Source organism: Haliotis rubra, unplaced genomic scaffold (assembly GCF_003918875.1).
Source record: "Haliotis rubra isolate DU_JTF1 unplaced genomic scaffold, ASM391887v1 Scf34, whole genome shotgun sequence".
NCBI lineage: Eukaryota > Metazoa > Mollusca > Gastropoda > Lepetellida > Haliotidae > Haliotis > Haliotis rubra.
Window position 1 is genome coordinate 2,762,368 of NW_025767013.1, and position 25,095 is coordinate 2,787,462.

At 42.4% G+C, this 25,095-nt stretch overlaps 1 protein-coding gene across 1 annotated transcript; it reads left to right on the forward strand.

Moving 5' to 3' along the window:
- Nucleotides 1-278: 278 nt before the first annotated feature.
- LOC124284592 (protein FAM227B-like) lies at nucleotides 279-22,127 on the forward strand. Its single transcript, XM_046720700.1, is given in 15 exon segments — nucleotides 279-388; nucleotides 829-1,000; nucleotides 1,824-1,932; nucleotides 3,923-4,066; nucleotides 4,788-4,858; nucleotides 5,179-5,370; nucleotides 5,671-5,775; nucleotides 6,792-6,896; nucleotides 7,346-7,472; nucleotides 8,640-8,765; nucleotides 9,376-9,569; nucleotides 10,067-10,221; nucleotides 17,781-17,858; nucleotides 18,243-18,393; nucleotides 21,270-22,127. Coding segments are annotated over 14 exon segments (1,797 nt in total). The 5' UTR covers nucleotides 279-388; nucleotides 829-865; the 3' UTR covers nucleotides 21,375-22,127.
- Nucleotides 22,128-25,095: the final 2,968 nt, after the last annotated feature.

The window sequence follows — 25,095 nt, forward strand, 5'->3', positions numbered from 1 at the left end:
AAACATATCAAAATATCTACCTGGGCCCGGTTGTTTTGCGTATTTTGTTTTAATTCATTACTTCATTGCCACTTGAATGATGCAATATTGCCGAATCCAAAGGCGTATAAACAACTTTTTATACGCCTTTGCCGAAGCGAATGTGGATATCAGTCTATAACTCATAACAATCGCTTTCTTATAACATTCACAAGTCTGACAAGTCTGTCATACAGACCATGCGCCCGTTTAACTTAGGGGAGGCAACTCTAATTTCACCGGAAGTATATATATGGCGTTCTTAGCAACTCGACTGTCAGAATGAGAGTAACGAAAAGCACCGTGTTTTCAACATTCATGGGCCGATTGTTATAATTCAATGTGATATTGTGAACATATTGATATTAAGGTAATGCACAGGATATATCAACTGACCAGTGAAAATACGGATCAGATTATCTGAGATCAGCGATGTATCTGATAGATTTAGGCTCCCATAAACTATCAAAATATAGTGCCTTCGAAGGAAAGGCTCCCCTGTCTGTTGTCAAATGTGTACACGTTGTGTAGATATATGTATCGTTATATAAAGTAAGAACTTGCTTGTTTCAAACAAAATATAAATGTTTTTTTTCCACATTTCATTTTTTGTTGGCCCTTCAATTCCGACAGATTTGAGAGTAGCCAAATGCATCTTGACCAGTTTACTGCATTCAGGGCTTTTCTTTGACTTTGGAGTTCACTGTTAGAGGTCAGCATATTCTATAATAATCATGAATGGAAAAAGTAAATCAAATAGACAAAAATGAAAATTTTGAAACATACTATTTTACTCCAGCAACCTAATAGACATACAGAAGAGCAGCTCGGTAAACATTTACAGAAGATGGACCCCAAAATAGCAGCCATTATGGCCAAGCTGGAGAACAAGGAGAAGGAGAGACAAGTGACGCCTGTTGATCGAGAAGAAGCAGATAAACCCCCAACTAACCTGGAGGAATACCTGCAGGCTGAGGGATGGGTATGTTTACATAGCAGTTTTATGTTGTGGATAACATTGTTTCAATTTTATGATGCCAAAGTTTACGTAACTTGGTAAAAAAATGAAATGTATCTGTGAATGATAAGTGTTACAACCCATATAAGGGACTAGTCATTTATTCCATGGGAATGTTCAGAAGGTTTTGATACAGTACTGTACTGGCAATAACAACCCTCCATTGATACTTGTCATACTTTTCAATTATTATTCACAGACACCTAGTTGCTAAAGGGAATAATGTTTAACTTCTGTGTCAAGATATATGTAACGGTTTTCTTTTGAGCTGAGAGATATTTTCTGTCTACAGATTTGTAGCAAGTGCTAAGCTGTTGAGTTTACTAGTTCTCGTGGTTTCATATAAAAGAACCACTTTTTCAGCCTCATGATGAGGTATTCTTTGTGTGTTTACTCAAAGCTTCATCTCATGTGTTTGTCCCTGTTATTTTATTATGAAATATCCAGTTTTGCATCATAGGTTGTGATCCTGTCCTGGAGACTGTCATAGTATTTGGTAACCCTCCCCTGATTCACTCTGATGCTCCTCCTCCGAACTACCCTTTAAAATTTATGACTAGTCTCTAATCACTGTTGAGCAAAAGGCTAAAAGGAATCCTTGTATACATTTTAATTCCTAGGTATAACTGATGATCTATAAAACATACCTGACTTTCATAACAGTAGTTCAGGAGCTTGAGGTCGCAAAGGCGTTTGTGGACTGATAAATTTGTGGAGAAGAGTTAAATACAGTTTCTTCATATTATGTATGCATTTTATAAAAATACTTTGATTTCCTATTTTTAAGCGTGACTGGCCACACCCCGTGAGTGGACTTCCACCCTTGAACTTCAACAAAGAAGGAACTCTCCTTGGATCCCAGGAGGACATCTCTGACATACTGAGAGAGGCAGCTCGTATCCTTGTCTACCACTGGTGGGCTGTTGTTTTACTGAGACTTAGAATTATGAACAAGAAAATTATTGCGTTTATTACATTGACTCTCTTCAAGTTTGAATGATGATTTGTTTTTTGTTTAACACACTCATCAGTATTCCAGTTATATAATCAAGTCAGAACCAGACAATCCAGTGATCAATGTTTTGAGCATCGATCTACACAGTTGGGATACAATGACATGTGTCAACCAAGTCAGCGAGCCTGACCACCCAATCCTAGTAGTCACCTCTTCCGACAAGAGTTGCTGAAGACCAATTCTAACCTGGATCTTCACGAGGCCAATTTGAATAATGTGTACACATCAAGGCATGACAGGTCTGAATGACATCGCATGCACATGGATGATTCTTCAGCTTCTCTAGACTGGCAAGGGGCACAGGCAGCCCATTTGTTAAAGGTAACGCAATAATCCATGCCATGTTGCCATGACACTGTGATCATGGGTTCCGATGCCTGGTTTGCCCTGATTGTGTTTCTAGGTTTTTTTAGGCTGATACCCTTGCTTGTGGGTTACAATCAAGTGGTAAAACACTGAGACTTTCATCATTATATCCTCCCACATTAAGTTGATGTGCCATGTTAGAACTGACATAACTCAGCACCCACACTCACTCACTCACTCAAAACAACCTAGACTGAAGGTTCATTTCTGAGATCGTCATGACAGCTTGTAGTTTTATTCATACAATGATTATTCACACTCACCTAGTTGCTTAAGGGAATGTTATTTAAATTCTATGTCAAGATATATATAACAGTTTTCTTTTGAGCTTATGTGAATCCCATTTCAGGTGTTCCCCGTCATTATATTGCAGGGCCTAGATTTTCGAAGCTCTCTTAGCGTTAAAATAGTCGTAAGTTAATGTTAATGTATGGCACTTACGACTATCTTAGCGCTAAGAGAGCTTCGAAAATCTAGGCCCTGGAATATTGCTAAAAGCGGCATAAACCATACTCACTCTTTCGAGCTGAGAGATATTTTCTGTCCACAAGATTGTAACAAGTGCTAAGCTGTTCAGTTAACTAGTTCTCATGGTTTCATATAAAAGAACCACTTTTTCAGCCTCATGATGGGGTATTCTTTGTGTGTTTACTCAAAGCTTCATCTCAATTGATTGTGAGTGTAATGTAGACCACAGTTCAGGAAGTGCATTACCTTACAGGGCTGTACAATCAGTGATCATGATGGTTAGCTGAAAGTCGGTCACATGTCACCTGTACTTCTTCACATTGCATGAAACGTATAGGTTATATACAGGCCCATGTTCGTCAACTCCAAATTTTTATGGCAGCATATCACATTTCAAGATTTGAACAATAAATTTTAAAGTATTAAATGGAAATATTCTTAATGAAGAATCATGTTCAGTTCTGATTACTAGATAAAATAAGTAACAAGATCAGTCAGTTTAGTCTTAGCAGTGTCTTATCAATTGAAATAATGAATATTCCTGACTTTTAGAAATTCCCGATATCTGTCTTAAGCCTTGGGTGACCTTACTAACTCAAATTGATGGTAGTGCTTCATGATCAGACAGAAGACTGCTGTATTTAGTCGTGCAACACTGTATTACAGGGAATCAAGTTTTAATTTCATCTATGCCATCATAGAACATGCTATTTGTTACCCAAAAAATATGGAATCTCTCAGTTTGAGAAGTAAGAATTCTTGGTAAATGCCACTTAATACTAGTCTTCTGTATAAGTCTCTGTGGTGAAGGAGAATCTGATGCAACAAAACTAGGTCAGAGCACATTTCGCAAAGTAAAAACACATTACATCTTGCTGTGAAGAGTTGTATCCCATTTCTGTGTCAGGATATGCTTACCATGGTTGTGAATCCTAGATTACTTTTGTTTAGATGTTCAAAGCAGCTTTAAAATACACCCACTCACACTATATGTACGTTGTTGTGTGCACACTGCGTTCCCCTTGACTTGGCACCAGCCCTGGGTCTGCACATGCTGGAGAAACTGGAGGATAGGCTGATGTGCCTCGAGGAGAAGCTGGTATATTTTGCAGAGCGTATCGTCACTGATAACAAGCGGGAATCTCGTCTGACTGACAGGCTGTTCCACTCTCCTTCCAGAAGTGAGAAATCCTTTGAATCATTCTGTTAATTGTCATGGACATACTATTTTAGTTAAATGGAATTATTGGGGGCATGATGATGTGATAATTGCAGTTTATATAATCAAATACTAGTATGATACGTTTCCAGATGTTCTTGTTGAACCATTTTTCTTTATTTACTGTTTTCGTTGCATATGCCCATAAACATATTTTTAGAAGAACACTTTAGAATACAGAGGACAAAGTATCAAAATGTGAAACAAAGAAATTAGCAACACAACACCTACATACCATGTATGTATCTTTTTAAGATAATGAAAAAGACTGTATAACTAAAACAATCACACATTTTCTTTGAATGTGTACAATCAGAATTACATTCAGATTACAGTTCAGTACTCTTCACCAGAAACCACATGTAAGTTGTGAAAACTAAACTGCTTGGTATTTTGTAACATGATAATCAGAGTGGAGACTGAACACATGTAGAACACAGTCTCAAGGCGCCATAGAGTGTCCCCAGAGCATGCAGGAAATTGTGGGTCCAATCTAGGATTGCCCTCCATATATTCTAGGATTGTCAGCACCATATCCCTGCCCTCCAGATAATCTTTGGATTCTATTCTGTTTACTTAACATACAAGAGTACCGATACATGTACAGAATTAATGACTGCAGGTTAAGTCCTGAAAAGATTTGTTTTGTCAGGAAAGGTAATATCTATCATTCTATTTTTCAGCATTTATGACGGAGGTGTCTGAATCTGATGCAGTCAAATCACACAGCAGTGCTCGAGGACATAAAAGTATGGTGAGTTACATTCAAAGTTGGCTTCTAGTCACATTGTCTCTATGTTGTACAGTAGTTTGAAAGGGACACAGTTGGGACAGTAGCCTGGTCATGACACAGTTGGGATGGTGAAGTACTCTGTGATGACACAGTTGGGATGGTGAAGTACTCTGTGATGACACAGTTGGGGTGGGACACAGTTAGGACAGTAGCCTGGTCATGACACAGTTGGGATGGTGAAGTACTCTGTGATGACACAGTTGGGAATGTGGGGTGAGGTACTCTGTGAGATACCTTGTGGTTATGATACAGTTAAACAGATCATTCCATCATATCTGCAGGACTTTGTGGACTCTCTGATGGAGACTCATGACACAGTTGGGAAGAAAAGCCTGACTACTGCACCTGTTCCAGGATTCCGTACTCATGATGAGAACTAGTGGAACTTACCAGGACAGCTCTGCAGGAGGACTCTCTGATGGAGACCACCATTACTCAACCAAGTCACTAGTGGAATGACACAGGACTTCAATGTGAGCAATCACAAGTAATTCATGGGCTAATGTTGAGGACAAGACTGTTCGGTGCCCCAAGTGCACAAGATTTTTAAGTGTATCGTAACAAATAAATCAAGTTTAATGCTGAGACAAATGTCTCTTATTGGTCTCCACTCCTCTTTTTCTTTGTTACACAAAAATTATATCACATTAACAGAGTTATGGTCCCAACTATTGTAGCACAATATACATATCATGATGTATGTTTAAAGCTCATCGATGGATGTTCTGTAAGCTGGGGAAGTTAGTTCAAGTGACGTTTGTTTCATGTTATAGTCTGGATTCAAGAAGTTCTGGAAGAAGCTGTTCCTGTCGGAGGCATCAGTAGCAGTGATGCAGGACACGTTCTGGTGGGTGTTCCTGGATCGCTTCAACAAAGAGGTGAGGAACAATGTTTACCCTAGTCCCATTTTGTGACATTTCTGTATCACAGTTCTGTCTCTACAGCAGACAAATCAACTGCACAAATATATTCCTTAAAAATTGAACAGTTTTCAAATGATTCCACACTTGCCTGGAGCAGAGCAGTTATGTCAGTTTTTACACAATCAGAAGGTTTTGAGTTTCTATCTAAGACAGGAATGATTAGAATTCTTTTTGATTGTATTTCATATCTGCATTTGTAATAATGCATTTATTCTGACAGCCTTGCATGGCAGCAGTTGAAATCTAGGTGATGATATCGGCCTACATGTTTTGCTCACCTGACTTAAAATCAAGAGATGAATCTTATGTCATGGCCTGTTTGTCCATCAAGTCATAAACGACTTGTTCAAAATGGAATGAAATTGATACACATGTAGTTTGAGGTGGGAGTCACAATACATGTTCCTATTGTTGCAGTAATGTTCAAATATTTACATAATTTGAAGTTTATGTTCCAACCATACCGAACTTCTAATGGACATAACTTAGCCCTTTCTTTCAAAATGTAATGACCTTGCTGCCTTTGGACCATAGTGAAAGCTGAAAATGGATTCCATAACCCAGCCATTTCTGTTTAAACTTTGGACAAGGAATTTGGTGTATGTTACTCGTTGGGCTGAATGCATTACTTATGATATTTTATATTCTGAATAGACCTCAGCACTTTCTCTCAACTTCAATTTGAACACTTTATATTCAGAAGTGAGTGTGTGAGTGAGTGAGAGGTGAGTGAGTTTTATGCAGCTTTTAGCAATATTCCAGCAATAGAGAGAGAGGAAAGAAAAACGGGCGAGAGAGAGAATGGATCCAGTTTTGGCAGTTCAACAACCAATACAAGTAGCTCACTGTAAGGAATGTACTCTCTGTGACCTTGCAGCCTCATCTTTTTCTAGAATGTCATGTGTGAAAGAAAGATAGAGCCATTGTCCGTTTCTTAAATTTGAATGTATGTCTGTTTTGCTTCAATTTAGAGAGGTTTCAAGAAGGACAAGAACCGACTGTTTGACAGAATTGCTGACAGCTTTGTGGCATTATTTGCCAGTATCCACAAAGACGTCAAAGACAAGTTCATGTCTGTGAGTAGCATAGTCAGCTTGTTTCAGTAAAGCTAAGAATTTAGCATCTGAAGTTTCTTGCTTTTTAGACATAATGTCATTTGAATGAGTTTGTTAGTTTTACACCGCTTTTAGTAATATTCCAGCAGTATTATGGCAGGGGACACCAGAAATGGGCTTCACACATTGTACCCATGTAGGGAATCAAACCTGGGTCTTCGGTGTGACAAGCAAACGCTTTAACCACTAGGCTACCCACAGCCCCTTATGTCATATGAATTTTGTGGACTTTCAAGGTATGGCAAGAGACGTTTGGAGGTCTTGTACAAACAAAATACAATTATTTTATTAATATAAACATTTTCCTTCAAAATTAACTTGAAAAGAGTTATAAAATCTTTGTATTTAAATTATCAGTATTCTGAGTTTTATTTTCAAGTATCACACACATGACGTGTCCTCTGCTGTAGGAGTACCCAGATTGTTTGGCTCAGTCTATTTACTCTACATACATGGAGGCATTTCCGGAATCAGAAACCAAGTTTGATGACCAGTTCAAGCAGGAGCTTGTCTATCTCATACATGAGTGGGTCACTGGTAAGTAGCATTTATGACTTGAAAGTAAAATTAGTTTCATTTACTAAATGGTTTTGGAAACCAATGGTAGCAGACAGCATTTTATTTGTTTTAAACATTTTCACACTTACAACATGTGGGTTACTCATAATTAGCATTCAGTGAACCCAAAGTAAAGATGTAACACAAGTTATATTTGAGATTACACTTTCTCAGTAAAGTTCAGATTCTAGTACTTTTTGATGGGTTGAGTCCCATCCAAGACTCAAACCCACACCCTCAGAGTCAGGCACACAAAATCACCCACCCAACCAACTCAGCCACCGTGGCTTCCACAAAATGGAAGTCAGACAACTGGTAGTCTAGACCATGGAATTTGAGTACCCTTCTGATAAGTGTAAATTGGCATGGCTCTCATGTCTGAAGGCTATTTAGAAAGTGGTAAAATGTAACACAAGTTATGTTTGGGATTACACTTTACTGAGAGTGTCAAATGTAACACAAGTTATAATTGGGATACTTTATGCCTCAGTTCATAGCATAAAGTGCATCACCTTTGTGGGCAATATCATGATAGTAAAGTCAGTTAGCAACCCAACTGCAGGTAATATGGACATCAAGTCTCTATCTTCCTCGAAGATGGTGCTACCCTATAACAATGGGTAATATTGTGAGTGTGTGAAACTCATACAAGTAATCAGCTTCTCACTGCATGATTGAACAGATGTTTGCCTTTTATTGTGCACAGTTTAGTGAATAATTTGTAAAAAGTTAGTTTAAAAAAAAATGTATATGTACTTTAAGACGACTGTGTTGCTGGTGTAGCTTGGATACAAACTATTGTTGACATGTGTGTTGGGGGTATTACAACTGTACCGGGTTTATTGTGGACCTTTCACTGCCATTTGTGTGGAATTACAAGGGTCAAACAGGGGGTGAGTCTGCATCCCTGGTTGGCCAGTAGACATGTGTTTAGAAGATTTTGTACAGAACCATGTATAAAGCTGATATACTGTATCCCCAGTGGCTGAACAATGTGAGAGATGCTCCATTACCAGGGTAACACAGGTTGGACAGGTGGAGATAATGTGACCACGATGTGACTATGATCATGATATGATGTATCCACGTACAGTTGAGCTGACAGTGGTGTGACATGGCATCAGTTCATCCTTGATACTGTTCCAGGTCTGAAGCCTGTCCCCGGCACCTGGAAGCAATGGGATGATGAACGGTTAAAGCCTAAATTAGCCGGAGATGAGGCATCAGTTGCAGCCAAGCAGATGATGCAGGCTGCAGCACTCAACAAAGAAGGTCAGTTGTCATCCTCAATAATCACAAATACATATCTTTTATGAAGGTATTGGAAAGCAGAGGGGTTCCTTTCAAAGACATTTTGACCTCAAGTCAAGTCTTCTCACCCATCAGACATCCAGAACAGATAGAGAACTACAGTTGTAACAAACTCTAAGGGACCACCAATTCTACCCCGGATCTTCACGGGCCCAGACATCCAGAACAGACAGAGAACTACAGTTGTAACGAACTCAAAGGGACCACCAATTCTAGTTCATTATACCCATTTCAACTAAAATATAAAGCAAATGGTTAGATAAAATAAAACCCAGGTTCATTATTTTCATCAGTTTGTTATAAGCCTGTTCGGTATAAATATAGTCACAGTATTGGGAAACAAAGGTCATTTGATAGTGCCAAATTTTGGTTTAGTTTTGAGATCCTCCAAGATTAGAAGAATAGAAACAAGGACACCAAACATTTCCATAGTTACACAAGAGGGTTTTGTCCAATAATTTTGAGATTGTCAATATGGCAAATGCTGCTACGGACAGATACTCTGTGGTGTATTTGATCTGAATCAAACAAAATGTCATCAACTGTTCATGAATATGTATTATCTTTACAGTTGCTCTGTCCCTCGACATGGAGTCCTTCAACAAGGTGATGGACAAGATGGGGCAGGAGTCAGGCGTGTCGTCGGGCACGCCACTGGGCATGTCAAAGGAACTGACCAAGGTGACCAATACCACCACACAGACCACACTACCTTCAAGTTCCCAGTCCAGGATTCCACACGTTCATAAATCTCCTCCAAAAGAAGTGAGTAGATTATTTTGAAGATGTGTTTTCTACAGAGACCTCACATGCTATATACAGCACCTGAATCAATGTTAAGTTATGTGGGGATGAATTAAGAATCCCATGCTCATAGTTAGATCTAACACATGATGGAATGAGCATTTTGTTTTTATGTCTCAGCGTGCAAAATTCCAAGTAGTGTCATTGACAGCCTGTAAACAATGGAGTTGTTGATAACAGAAGCAAAGATCCACTGGGAAGAAAGTGATGCAGCATGTCTGACATTGTGACCACCCAATCCTATTTAGACTGTATAATGGAACCATTGGCTTAGGGGGCTGACCAAAAAGAGGATCAGGTGGTTACAATGAACAACATTGTGTGTTTTTCCCTGATGCTGTGGATCTGTAAGCAACCGTCACAGAGTTTTAATAATGTTAACCACATCTCTCATTAGATCATTTCTCCCAAACATCGTCTGAAGATTTAGACAACAAATGCCTCCTCTTCTTCCACAGTCTCATCAGATTGGCCCAGGGCGCGAGTATGAGAGGGTTAAGTTCAACACGAAGGGTCGAAGTCCCCTCATCTCTCACTATCTTCACATGAGACAACTGCGGCACTACAAGCAGGCTGGCAGAAAGGTCCGAAGGACAGAGATATCCCAAGTGCCATATCCTTTCACAATGATTAATATTTACTGCATCTGAACAATTTGGTTGTGTGAATTGTGGAGCTGTCACAGCCACCATGCTTTTCTGCTCCATTTTATGCTGGTACATTGATTTTGTACTGTACAATCCAGACAAAAGCTTAAAAAGATGGCTTTGAACAAAAAAACACGAAATTAACATTGATTACAGGGATTAAATTATTTTACAACTGCTATAGGGAGATGAACCAATACTTCAGTGTTTATATTCAGGAATAGTTTAAGAATATACAGGAATACTCAATTGGAACTGTTCATGAACATCAAAGACATCTCTGAAAGGGGGTTATGGATGCCTCTGTTGTCAGTTTGTGCTGTGTTTAACCAAGTCTCTTGGTTCAATCACGGTTCAGCCCAGATATGCTTCTTGGATTTCACTGCAGTGAGACCTGCATCACTTTGGGCTTTTGTCACACAGCCATACTAGGATAATGCTGGCATAAGCAGCATGATATATGCCCTAGCTTAATATGCATTACATGTTAATAAGAGTAAATTTTTAAACTTATCCTATCTCACGACTTGCACCTCTCTCTCTTCATTCGACCATGAGTGGAAACGAATTAAAACTTTGCTCCAGGCCTACCTTGTCCCTCTCCCGTGCTGTGCGTGCCTTCCTGTCTCAGTCGTGCTCACTAGTCCATGACAGCACGAGGCATGCGCAGTCCTCACCCACGTGATCACCTCACATACTCATTCTCTTTCTTGTCGCTCCACTGAGTGGACGTGAAAATTTTTTCGTCTGAGAATTGCTCAAAATGGTTAAGCCTGTTCAGGCCAGTAAACGGAAGTTTTGTGCCCGTTGTAATAAAGTATTTTCAGCATGGGACCCACACACATCGTGTGTTGATTGTGTGGGTTTTTGTGACTGGGACACACGCTGTCCTAAGTGTTCAGGTCTGTCTAATGAGGCGTTTAAATCTTACAAACGCGTGCTTGTGCCAGACGCTTTGGCAGATAGGGCTAGGACTAATTCTGGCGGGGTCTGGTTCATCTCCGCTAAGAAACAATGCTTAGATCGCCCCACCCTCACTGCTCACCGCTCTAAATCGCCCACTCGCTCTCCTGGATGAAGATTTTATGGACGCTTTCGTCGGACTCCTATTTATCTGAGAACGTTAGAAGGCTTTTAGGGAGCTTCCTCACCCAGTTTAAGTTCTCATGAGCGCATTCAGGGTGGTAATGACCGATATTTCTTCACGCCAGACCTGCGATCTACATTATCTCGAGAGGTCTGTTTCTTCGAACGATCACAGACTTCGAGAACTTCTAAGCATTCATCGTCGAAGCGGGATCGGGCGCGCGGTTGGAACGTACCCGCTCTTCCTATTTCCACGGTTTCATCGCACCGGAACAATTCAACCACACGAGTTGAGTCACCATCTGCGTGAAGGTTCAATCGTTCTTCCATGGCTGGGAGGAGTCGTTCTAGGTCTCGTTCACGCTCGAGCTCTTGTCGGCCTTCTAACATACCAGTTCCAATTGATTCATGTAATCGAATGGGTTCACCAGGACGAATCAGTTCACTTTCCCCGAGCCGGCTCACCCTGCCGAGCCGACTCACCCTGCCGAACCGGCTCACGAACGGCCCTGCCGAACCATGGCCGCTCACACTAACCAAGCCGGGCTCACCAGATGCCGAATGAGCTCAGCTGATCGAACTGGATTCACGAGTCGAATGGGTTCCTCTGGCCGAACTGTTTCGAATCAAATAGGGTCACCAGATTGATCTGATTCACATTCCCGACTCAACTCACCTCAACATGTGCTTCCATTCGACTCAACACAGCATTTTGATTCCCGTAGTCGTTCAGTCTCACCTAGTCGAAGTGGTTCGCCATTTCCATCCGGTTCACCTAACCGCTTGGTGTCTTTGCGTCAGAGGGATAATAGAAGTCGGTCTCATTCACCTCAGGTGAATCAGAATATCCCCTCTAGCCAGCCTAGTGCTAGTGACGTCTTACGGTCAGTGCCTTTACATGATAGTACACATCAGCAACGCCGTTCTGTGAGGGTGGTTTCACCTGCTAGGCAGCGTTCCGCTTCAGTGGATCAGCGTTCACCTTCACGCCATTCCACTTCTACTTTGCCGCGGTCACAGATTATTGCTGAGTCTTGGAATCCTGCTATTGATTCCTCTCCAGCCGGATTTAGATACCATGCTTCGTGCCGCTATGTCGGGCTTGGAATCAGTGTCGTCGCTCGTCCTCACATGTTCAACAATCGTCTGGCGTACTTAGCACTAATCGTTCTGTGGATTTGAGGGATCGGACTCGATCTCAGACTACTTTCCCTTCACCTGGGCAGTCAGACATCTCCACTCCTGATGGCAGTTTTGATGTTGTTGAACCGGCTCACGTGCTAGCCTGGATAGTTGAAAATCTTCAGCTACCTCTTAGTAAATCTCCAGATGATTTGGCCACGTCTTATGCCATGACTAATAGAGATGTTTCCAGTATCACACTCCCTTTGCGTCCATGTCTTCAACAATTGCCTTCTTCTCTTCTTGATGGCTTTCAACAAGCTGAGAAGGACCGAAGGATGGTTTGTCTGCTCCAAGGTTCTGACCATTAACGGCACATACTCATGGTGTGAAGCTTTGGTCAGCGCACCTTCAGTCGATGATGACATTTCCATGGTCTGTGGCAAGCGTTCCATTTCACTGCGTGTCTGGTGGAAGACAGGGAATTGGCTCATTTCAGCGGTTCGCCATGCTATGGCGGAGGCCATTAGCTGCATTATTTCAGCTGTTGACGCTGTGGGAGGCTGTCAATCATGAATATACGGACCAGGGATACATCAGGGGTAGTATGACTCTGATTTTAGACCAATTCCAGGTGGTCTTCGAGCAATTGTCTCATTTTTGGGCTATTTACTTGCAATACGGCGACGGGTCCGTTGAATTTCTCCTCATGGGAAGATAGATTCAAGGCTGAATTATTTCGTCAACCATGGTCGGGGATACGGTGTTCAGTGGGGCTATTGCAGAAGTCGCATCCAAGGTGGACCGCCTTAACCAATTTCAAGTATCTGTCGATCTCTTGGAATTGCAAAAATTCAGCTCCAAGATTCTATGCGGCATCACCGAACGCATAATTTACCCGTTCCAACTCAGACCTCCGGGACTGTATGAAAGGCACGGCCTTCTCAAGCATCGCGTGGCAGAGGCCAGAAGCCATTTCGTGGTTCCGCATCACGTCGCCTCTATCGACCGACACTGGAACTGGACATAGACAGTCCAAACAGTGACTCACGGAAGTCAGAGCTCGGATTGGTTCTGCCGGATCCGGTGGTTCCAGTGTTCGATTCCCCTGTAGGAGGGAGGTTAGGTCTGTTTGCTCCCAACTGGGAGTTTCTGGGAGATCCATTTGTCACAATGACTCTCATTCACGGCTATCGACTGCCTGTGGTCGGGGATCCCCCACTCACCATTCAACCTTTGCAGCAAATATATCTTCTGGATCGGGCTGCAGTCCTTTCGGCTACAATCTCAACTCTCCTGGAGAAACATACGATAGAACACCTCAATCCGGTGAGCATAACTCCAGGGTTTTACTCCCTGATTTTTCTGGTGCCAAAGAAAAATTCCAGCAAGTTGCGTCTCATCTTCAATATGAAGACATTCAACGTTCGATTCCTACAACAACCCATCATTTTCGAATGATATCAGTCAGTCTTCTCCGCTCAATTTTGAAGAAAGGGGATTTCCTCATATCCCTCGATCTTCAAGACGCATACCTCCACCTTCCGATTCACCCAGATCATCGGAAGTATCTGAGGTTCGACATCTCGCCTCGGGTGACCAAACCCATCAGCACGTTTCCTGCATTCTTGGGGAGTAACCTTCGAAAGCTATATCGACGATTGTATTCAAGCACATCAGGATCCAATCGTTCTTCAAATCAATCGGGAGTTCACCATCAGGCTGCTCAAACAGTTAGGGTGGCTCCTCAATTACGAGAAGTCGGAGTTAACACCGACTCGCAGACTTCAGTTCATAGGAGCAGTTTTCGATACAGAACAAGCCAGGTTGTTTGTTCCCCAGGACAGGTGGACCAAAATTCAGCGTCTGGTACCACTATCCTTGGATCACCCCAGAACTCTACGCCAGTGGCAGGAGTTGCTGGGAATCTTAAAGTCAGGTCAGGCTCTGACTTACAGAGGTCAGCTGCAGCTTCGTCCGCTTCAGGTGTTTCTGCGACCTCATCTTCAAACCAACAACCCTGAGGAGTTGATTCGGTTACCCAGGGATCTACGTCCAATTCTGCGTTGGTGGCTCAACGTACAGAATGTCTGCGCCGGCGTCTCTTTGGTGCCCTTCAGTCCAACCCATCAGTTGTTTGTGGACGCTTCTCTAGAAGGTTGGGGCGCCCACTTCCTTCAACATCAAGTGGCAGGGCGGTGGTCGTCCGATGACAAGTCACTCCACATAAACATTCTGGAGTTCAAGGCAGTATTACTGGCAATTCAGCACTGGGCGGTTCTACTCAAGAGGTCTCATCTGCTGATACAGTCCGACAACTCGACGGTAGTGTGGTACATCAATCACCTAGGGTCGACGGGGTCGGCAGCACTCCTACAGTGGACGTTTCGATTCTATCTTCTGATAGATTCTCTTAACATTGTCGCAAGAGCCAGGCACATTCCCGGAACAAAGAACGTGATTGCCGACGCTCTGTCTCGTTCCAGTCGCCCGTCGCCCACAGAGTGGCAACTCCTGCCCAAGATTTTTCGGACGATAATTTACCCGCTCTCTCGACCGAGTGTCGACCTGTTTGCCACTCGGTTCAACTACCAACTGCCGAGATTCGTGTCTCCAATTCCAGATCCACTAGCGTGGGATCACGACGCCTTGGCCATTCCCTGGGAAGGTCTCAACGCTTATGCGTTTCCGCCTCCGGCTCTACTTCACAAGGTCATTCAGAAAGTTCTGTTAACCAACAAAGTACAACTGCTTTTGGTAGCGCCATTTTGGCCGGCGAGAAGTTGGTTGGTCGGCCTAAAAAGCCTAGTCAGTCGAAGCAGCATTCCTCTTCCCGTGCGGGACGACCTACTAGTTCATCCCGCACTCAGGCATGTATCACGAGTCACCACAGACGTTCAATCTTCACGTATGGTATATTTGCAGAAATCACTAATAGCCAAAGGTTATTCTCACAGAGTGGCCTCAGCTATCACTGCAGCTCATCGTACATCCACACGTTCTTTGTATGACGATAACTGGAAGAAATTTGAATGTTATTGTCGGGTCAGAGGGATCGCTTCCCCTACTACTGCTTCGCCCCAGGTTGTTGCGGAATATTTACAACATTTGCGGGCTACAAGGAAACTCAAGGGTTCCACTTTAGCCACCTACTTGGCGGCTCTTAATTCGGGTCCTAGCCACGACTTCTGATAACGGGTTTTCGACATCCCGAACTGCAGTACTTGCTTCGTTCTTTTAAGCTAGCCGACCAATCCAGGAAATTTCGTCCACCAGCTTGGGACTTATCTGTGGTCCTGCGCCACTTAGTGTCCGAGCATTACGAACCCTTACAGGACAAGGAATTTGAACAGGTTTCGTTCAAGACCTTTTTTCTTATTGCCTTGGCCACAGCGGCACGTATATCAGAACTGCATGCTCTAGATGTCAACCGTGTCCGTTTTGAACGGAGTAGACATGGCAAGGTATTTTTGGGATTGCGCTGGGATTTTCTCGCAAAAAAACAGTCGCCGGGTCAACCTGATCGTCTTTTTACAATCCCGCCTTTGTCTACCATATTGGGTCCAGCAGATGTCGAATTCTGTCTCTTTGTCCAGTCAGAGCACTTCGCATTTACCTTAAAGCATCGCAAGAGCGCCGCCGTCTGCGTAAGAGACTGTTTATACCTTTGTCTACTGCTTCCAAGGCGGAAGTTTCTCGCACAACACTCTCATACTGGCTACGAGCTACAATACTACGAGCCTACACTTTTGCCGGTTTGCCACCACCTACGGCAGTCAACCCTCATGAAACCAGGGCATTGGCTTCTACTATGGCGTTGCATAGCAACTGCTCGTTAACCGCCATAATGGAGGGCTGTTTTTGGCGATCTGACACGGTATTTTTGTCTCATTACCTCAGAGATGTGTCGGTGACGGATATTCAAGGCCTTCATCAGTTTGGACCACTCGTCTTTGCCCAGCAGTTAATGAATTTCCTTCGGCTACGATGCTATATGGATCCCACTGTGCAGTTGATCCCAAGTCGCAATCGTTTTCTGCTTGTGTACAATCTGAATAAATCTGAAAACAAAATTTTCTGGTTGACGTCTTTGTTTCTTCCGGGATTTAGATTTCTCCTCTCATTTGTTTGAGACTACAGAGAGTCGCCACCTCACTTACTGTCCTCTGCTCCACGGAGTAATTAAGTCAGTGAAGTGAGTCCTTCCCAAAGTGTTACACTTCGTAGCGTTCGTGCTCCTAAGTGCCTATACACATCTATGTGATCTTACTGTGGTAAGTAGTGGAAGTCATAAGATGATGTTGTGGTACTGAACGTTAAAATTGTGAGTTTTTACCGATTCAATTACCCTTTCACCCTCCTCGTGACGGTGTCTGTGGGGGTTGTTTCGAAGCAGGGGCTGGCCCGATACTAGGCGTTCGACTTTTATTACGGGGGTACCTTGGAAATCGTGGCGATGCGACTGATAACACTCGCTAAGCTACGTCCTTTCACTTTGTGAAGGTAGTGACTGAACACCACATTGCTCGGGAATCTCGGTCCCTGGGAGCAATTGTGCTTAGTAGGTCAAGGGGTTCGCACTAACCCTTGCACGTAGTAACTTGGTAGTTATTGTCCTACCTTGTAGTTGCTTCCTACGGTTGTTTGGGCATAACGCTGAGCTGTTATCGCTTGAACTTTCGGGTAATCTATGACCCACCTTCCTACCGTGGGATAAGTGCAAGTCGTGAGATAGGATAAGTATATAAATATACAATTTATAGTTAAAATTTCCAAATTTTTAAACTTATCCTATCTCACGCGATAAAGTCCCTCCCTACCTCCCCACTACATAGATTACCACGGTTTCGGTTTTGTCCTTTAATGGCTCCAAGATCGAGAATGAGTATGTGAGGTGATCACGTGGGTGAGGACTCGCATGCCTCGTGCTGTCATGGACTAGTGAGCACGACTGAGACAGGAAGGCACGCACAGCACGGGAGAGGGACAAGGTAGGCCTGGAGCAAAGTTTTAATTCGTTTCCACTCATGGTCGAATGAAGAGAGAGAGGTGCAAGTCGTGAGATAGGATAAGTATATGAATATACAATTTATAGTTAAAATTTCCAAAACCTGTCATCTTCCAATACATAATCCCACCAGTTTGTTTTATATAATGTATACACTAAGTAAATCAGTCCTTGAGTTGAAATACAATGCACACTGGGTTGATGTGACATTTTCTTGTGAAAAAAGTACAAAAATTAGATAGAAATCACTAAAGTAAGATACAGCTATGCAACCATCATTCTGGAGTAGTATGACCTTGACCTGTTGACTCCAGCAGGCCAGACGTACCAACAGTTGATCCACAACACCCTGGCATTGTCTGACGCCCTCAACAAGGAATACCAAAGGTGAGACCTGACCTTGAACAATCCAATTCCCACACACTCATACTGACCAACATGTTTAAAAATATTTTTGGAACAGATTGGTCTTGAACTTATTTAATCAGAATTGAAAGATTACTGAAAGCTTACCACAATTGTGCTTATGCAAGCTGCCATTTTATTTAAGGTTTACATATGTAATCAAAACAAAAAAGACTATTTGATTTACATTTACTTCCAAAGGCTCATGATGATGCACATTTACTATCAGCACAATATCCTGTCATCAGGAATCTTTGGATGTTCTGTTATGCCTTTGTTAGCAAAGATAAGTCTGTTCAGTCTCTTATTGTCATGCCTCGATCACATGTCTGGATAAGGTAGGATTTACATAATTATTTGTTGCAGAATTTGTGAAGAGACAAACAATGAGATCAATGAGCTTGAGAGGAAGAAGCGAGACATGAATCGTGAGATTGACGCCCTACAGAAGGAGTTGCTGTTTACACGGAATCCTCTGGACCTGAAGATTCTCAGTGAAAGAATCATGGAACTTAAGGTATGATGGTGAAAAGAGGCCACACTGACCACAATGTCTGTTCGTAGTCACAGAACTAAAAAAACAAGTCCAAATGGTTGACAAAGGATATCTTTCTATCCATCTGGCATGAGGTGATGCTCCAGATATCAACCTTGTGTTTGCTGCTCCAGATAACACCAACAGCAGTATGATATATGTCTGCCAGCACTGTTAGAGGTTCCAGATAACACCAACAGCAGTATGATATATGTCTGCCAGCACTGTTAGAGGTTCCAGATAACACCAACAGCAGTGATATATGTCTGCCAGCACCGTTAGAGGTTCCAGATAACACCAACAGCAGTATGATATATGTCTGCCAGCACTGTTAGAGCTTCCTATGATATATGTCTGCCAGCACTGTTAGAGCTTCCAGATAACACCAACAGCAGTATGATATATGTCTGCCAGCACTGTTAGAGCTTCCAGATAACACCAACAGCAGTATGATATATGTCTGCCAGCACTGTTAGAGCTTCCAGATAACACCAACAGCAGTATGATATATGTCTGCCAGCACTGTTAGAGCTTCCAGATAACACCAACAGCAGTATGATATATGTCTGCCAGCACTGTTAGAGGTTCCAGATAACACCAACAGCAGTATGATATATGTCTGCCAGCACTGTTAGAGGTTCCAGATAACACCAACAGCAGTGATATATGTCTGCCAGCACCGTTAGAGGTTCCAGATAACACCAACAGCAGTATGATATATGTCTGCCAGCACTGTTAGAGCTTCCAGATAACACCAACAGCAGTGATATATGTCTGCCAGCACCGTTAGAGGTTCCAGATAACACCAACAGCAGTATGATATATGTCTGCCAGCACTGTTAGAGATTCCTGTAATATCTGAATTAATGAAGTTTCTGAATGGCTGTCATCATGCAGCTTCGGGCAAAGTATGACTTGGATAACAACATATGGGAAAAAAAATGAACAGTATGTTTTTCAATTTCGTTAGTGGAGCATGTCATCGATTGATGCTGTATGTTGTCATCTTGGACAGGTGCATGCATAATCAATAGTTTGATCAGTCATTACACCCCTAATATGTGAGTGAGTGAGTATGGTTTTACTCCACTTTTAGCAATCTTCCATCAATATCACAGCAAGGGACACCAGAAATGGGCTTCACACATTGTACCTTTTGGCCCTAATATTAGAGTGAGGTGGGTTTAACACTGCTTAAGCAGTTTTGCAGTTATATAATGTTGGGAGAAAAGCATGAAGAGATGCATGTCTCAGACTTTTACTACTTTAGTTCAACCCATACAAGGGTATGGTGGTGACAGACCTATAGAAACATATCAGGGTGAGACAAGGGTATGGTGGTGACAGACCTATAGAAACATATCAGGGTGAGACAAGGGTATGGTGGTGACAGACCTATAGAAACATCAGGGTGAGACAAGGGTATGGTGGTGAGAGACCTAGAAACATATCAGGGTGAGACAAGGGTATGGTGGTGAGAGACCTAGAAACATATCAGGGTGAGACAAGGGTATGGTGGTGACAGACCTAGAAACATATCAGGGTGAGACAAGGGTATGGTGGTGACAGACCTAGAAACATATCAGGGTGAGACAAGGGTATGGTGGTGAGACAGACCTAAACACATATCAGGGTGAGACAAGGGTATGGTGGTGACAGACCTATAGAAACATATCAGGGTGAGACAAGGGTATGGTGGTGACAGACCTAGAAACATATCAGGGTGAGACAAGGGTATGGTGGTGAGAGACCTATAGAAACATATCAGGGTGAGACAAGGGTATGGTGGTGACAGACCTAGAAACATATCAGGGTGAGACAAGGGTATGGTGGTGACAGACCTAGAAACATATCAGGGTGAGACAAGGGTATGGTGGTGACAGACCTATAGAAACATATCAGGGTGAGACAAGGGTATGGTGGTGAGAGACCTATAGAAACATATCAGGGTGAGACAAGGGTATGGTGGTGAGAGACCTAGAAACATATCAGGGTGAGACAAGGGTATGGTGGTGACAGACCTAGAAACATATCAGGGTGAGACAAGGGTATGGTGGTGACAGACCTAGAAACATATCAGGGTGAGACAAGGGTATGGTGGTGAGAGACCTAGAAACATATCAGGGTGAGACAAGGGTATGGTGGTGAGAGACCTAGAAACATATCAGGGTGAGACAAGGGTATGGTGGTGAGAGACCTAGAAACATATCAGGGTGAGACAAGGGTATGGTGGTGACAGACCTATAGAAACATATCAGGGTGAGACAAGGGTATGGTGGTGACAGACCTAGAAACATATCAGGGTGAGACAAGGGTATGGTGGTGACAGACCTAGAAACATATCAGGGTGAGACAAGGGTATGGTGGTGAGAGACCTAGAAACATATCAGGGTGAGACAAGGGTATGGTGGTGACAGACCTAGAAACATATCAGGGTGAGACAAGGGTATGGTGGTGACAGACCTAGAAACATATCAGGGTGAGACAGAAGAAACATAAGGGACAAGGGTATGGTGGTGACAGACCTAGAAACATATCAGGGTGAGACAAGGGTATGGTGGTGACAGACCTATAGAAACATATCAGGGTGAGACAAGGGTATGGTGGTGACAGACCTATAGAAACATATCAGGGTGAGACAAGGGTATGGTGGTGAGAGACCTAGAAACATATCAGGGTGGTGACAGACCTATAGAAAGACAAGGATTCCAACCTACGATAAGTTGTATCATGTTGCCCATGCTTATCGCTGCACCTTGGATGACTAAGTCACTTATGATCTGTAATGGTGAACTGTCACATGTTGCTTTAAAATCCTATACTTTGAGATTATAACTTATGATTAATTGTTAATGCAGGACAGAGATCGTATGACCCCGCTACTGACGACAGACAGGGACACGCCCGAGTTGTCTGATGACAGCAGCATCAGTTATGATGACAGTGTGGAGGAGAAGGAATAACAGCCGCATCAGCAACACTTCTAGCAACACCCATGGATGTACAACCCGACAGACATGATTCTGAGATCGACACACTCTGTCACCAACTCTGGACAGTCGTGGGAAACTGACCATCTCATTACCTGTCACTTCAAGGTTATGATATAGCAACATTCTGAAGAAATCTTTTCAAAACAAGAAATGGAATCCAAAAATAATCAAAGAAGGCCTCAGGAGTGATTCCTTCATGTCAAGATTATTTTTTCTGATTTGCAGTCAAAGGCAAGAAGGTGTTCATGTTTGTAACCAAAGTTCTGTTATTACGAACTCCATTGTCAGTTCACTTAAAGACAGCTGCTCAAATAACAGGTGTTTACAATGACATGATAAAGCAATAGCCTGCAGGCTGTTTAGCTCATTTGAAGCATTTATACTAGCCTGACATTTACAGTAAGTGTAATCAAATACTAATGCCACATTCTGTTATTTTCTACTGGTACTTGTTTTACGTAACAATAACACAAGCTGTCAACTGAATCATGAAAGAAACTTACATTTTATAAATCCCTATATTTAGAAACAGTGTACAGAGATCATGAAAGGTCTGTATACAAGTTAAACATATTGTTCAGAAAACAGAAATGCTTGCTGTATTTAGCTCAAACTTCAATGCTTTAAGGGACCGTTCATAATTTATGGCTAGGGGGGGTGATGATGATTTTTATGGAGAAGCATGTACAAAGTGAATGACCCCCCTAAAATATATGTACAAAATAAGTGACCCCCCTGCATGTCATGTACAAAATCAATGAAATCCCCCCCCTCCCCTTCCCATAATTTCTATTCTAAGCATAATTTTAAACATATTTTCATGTACAAAATTGCTGACTCCCCTAGTACATGTGTACAAAATTGATGACCCTCCCTAGCTCGACAGAACGAAATGGGTGGAACCCCCACCCCCATTAAAATCATCATCACCCCCTAGCCATAAATTATGAACGGTCCCTAACTGTGATATATGGTTTTGTGTACATGCAAAAAGAATGAAAACAATAAATGCTTCTGAGTATTCTGAGTGTGTTGTGATAATACAATAGCTGCCAAGATATATATGACAAGAAGACAAAGTCATCAATATCCCCCGCAATGGCAAAATACTTTTCATGAATATGTCTACGAGTTATGATTATGTCAAATGTTTTGGTGTGTATATAGAAAAGTGGAAGGAGAGTATTGAAAGGTTTTTAAAGTTCTGCTCTAGAAAGGAGCACTTCCACCAGTTTCAGTCTTAGTCAAACTTGTCGGCATGGAAATGCAAAGATATTCTATTCAGAAATCCAAAACAACCAGTACACCACCAGACCAATGTATGTGCCAAGTTTGGTGAAGAAATAGTGAACGGTTTTAGAGTTCTGCTACGGAAAAGAGCACAACCACCAATTTCAGTATAAGTCAAACTTGTTGCCATGGTGGAAACGCCAAGAAATATTTAATTCAGAATACCAAAACTACCAAAAGGCACCAGTACACCACTAGACCAATCTATGTGCCAAGTTTGGTGAAGAAATAGTGAACAGTTCTGAAGAGCACAACCACCAATTTTAGTATAAGTCAAACTTGTTGCCATGGAAATGCCAAAAATGTTTCATTCAGAATTCCCAAACTACCAAAAGGCACCAGAACACCACCAGATGTATGTACCTGCCAAGTTTGGTGAAGAAACATTGAACGGTTTTCGAGTTCTGCCCCGGAAAAGAGCACTACCACCAATTTCAAAGAAATTATGTCTTAAGACAAAGACAGGATAATCCACTTATCTCTTGACATGTTCAGCAGGGGTTGTTTTGTTTTGTTTAGGAGACAGGATTATATGAAAAACATGACAATATCAATGTTTGATGAATTCCTGTTTGCCAATACCAAGAATATTTAGTATGTTTTAAAAACAAAAGAAAATAAGTTTGATCAAATCATTGAAATATATGAAGCATGTACAATGTGAATGCTGCCCCTAAAATTTATGTACAAAGTAAGTGACCCCGCTGCATGTCATGTACAAAATCAATGACCCCCCCATCCTTCCCTCTCCAGAGCAAAATGGGTGACCCCCATCTTTATATCATGTGATTCAAGTCGTGTGATGTCTTGTTTGAAACGCGGGAAATGTGATTTTTGAATCTGTCTAATGCGTTCGCAAGTGAAGTAAATTCAGTTGAGCATCAGCAAAGGCTACCACATCGCCTTTCAAGTTACATATGTTCAGGTTACTGCATATATCCGAGAATGCCAGAACGCCATATAATATTGTCTGTTAAGAGGACTTACTTTTTAGCCCATTCACATGCACAAAATTGCACATGTAAGTAAATTTGCACGTGTGTAAATATGCTTACAGTTGATTCTGTCTATTACATACGTGTGTAATATATAGAAAATTTACTTTGCGTTCACATTGAATTTATGTAGAGTGGGTAAACCTGAAAGTATGAATAATGTAATTTTCTGAATAAAATTTATATTTTATACTTATCCTGATTCATGCTATTTTGCTTGTCTTCTTCTCCTTGCGAACGTTAGTGGAACACTTGAATCCCCTTTTTGAAGCTCCCTTCAAAAAAGCAGACGTAAAATCACTACTCACCAAGAGTTATGCCCCTTCCCCAGTCTGGCGGGAAACGGCGCCACCCGTCTCCCAGCTCCTCACTCTCTCCGTATATCAAGCCCGACACTTAGATTTGCTGGGAAATCCAAAGTGCCTTGAGGGGAGGTTGGGAGGGCTGACCTCATGAGTCAGGATAAGTATAAAATATCAATTTTATTCAGAAAATTACATATTTTCCATATCCTGTATTTTGTTTTACAGAATCCGACGGATTTGGTGGTGGTCAGGCCACTTCTGGATTCCAAGCTTGGTGATTTACGTCCTGCATACCCCTATGGGAACTTCATGGTAGCACTGCTAATTAACTGCTAGGTTCTGCTGCTGCTGACCTTATCTTCCAGCTTTCTCTGATGGGGAGACCACAACTTGTCAGCTTTTGGTCCTTTCTTCTGCTAACATTATGTGTGGATTTGTGCAACTCCATCTCTTGATGCTTGCATCAAGTGGAGAAAGCGACCCTTCTTATGTGCTGAGAGCGTCCTTACAAGTACAGGGTCTATCACTCATGCTGGTCTGTCTTAGGCGATGGCATGGACTCTAAAGCTCTAACTCCCCAGAGTGTTGGCTTTTGCAAGTCACGTGATAAAAGGGCGAGACTCTGTCTCAGTGCCTTTGTGGAACCGTCAGTTGTGCTACAACAAGAGGCCCAAACTGGTGAATGCCGGTGACGTCCTCGGTGGTGATGTCTCTCAGGTAGTGGTTGGCAAACACTATGTCTGATTTCCAGAAGCAGCCCTCCATTATCGTGGTGATGGAGCAGTTTCCATGTAGAGCGAAAGTGTTGATGCCAGAGCTCTAACTTCATGTGTGGATTGGAGGCTCGTGGAGGATCAAGTCCTGCTGCTTTATAGGCCCTTAGGATGACAGCTCTCATTTATATTGATATCGTTGTGCGAGAGATCTCCGTAGGTGTCTCTGCCGATATAGGGATGAAAAGGCGCTTGAATTTTCGTCTCCTGGTCCTAGACCTTTGTAGGTAGACTTTTAATGCTCTTACTGGGCACAAGGATAGGTCCTGTGTATCCTGAGGCGCAAGGACTGATGATAAGGCTGGGATGTGGAACTGTCTGTCCGGTT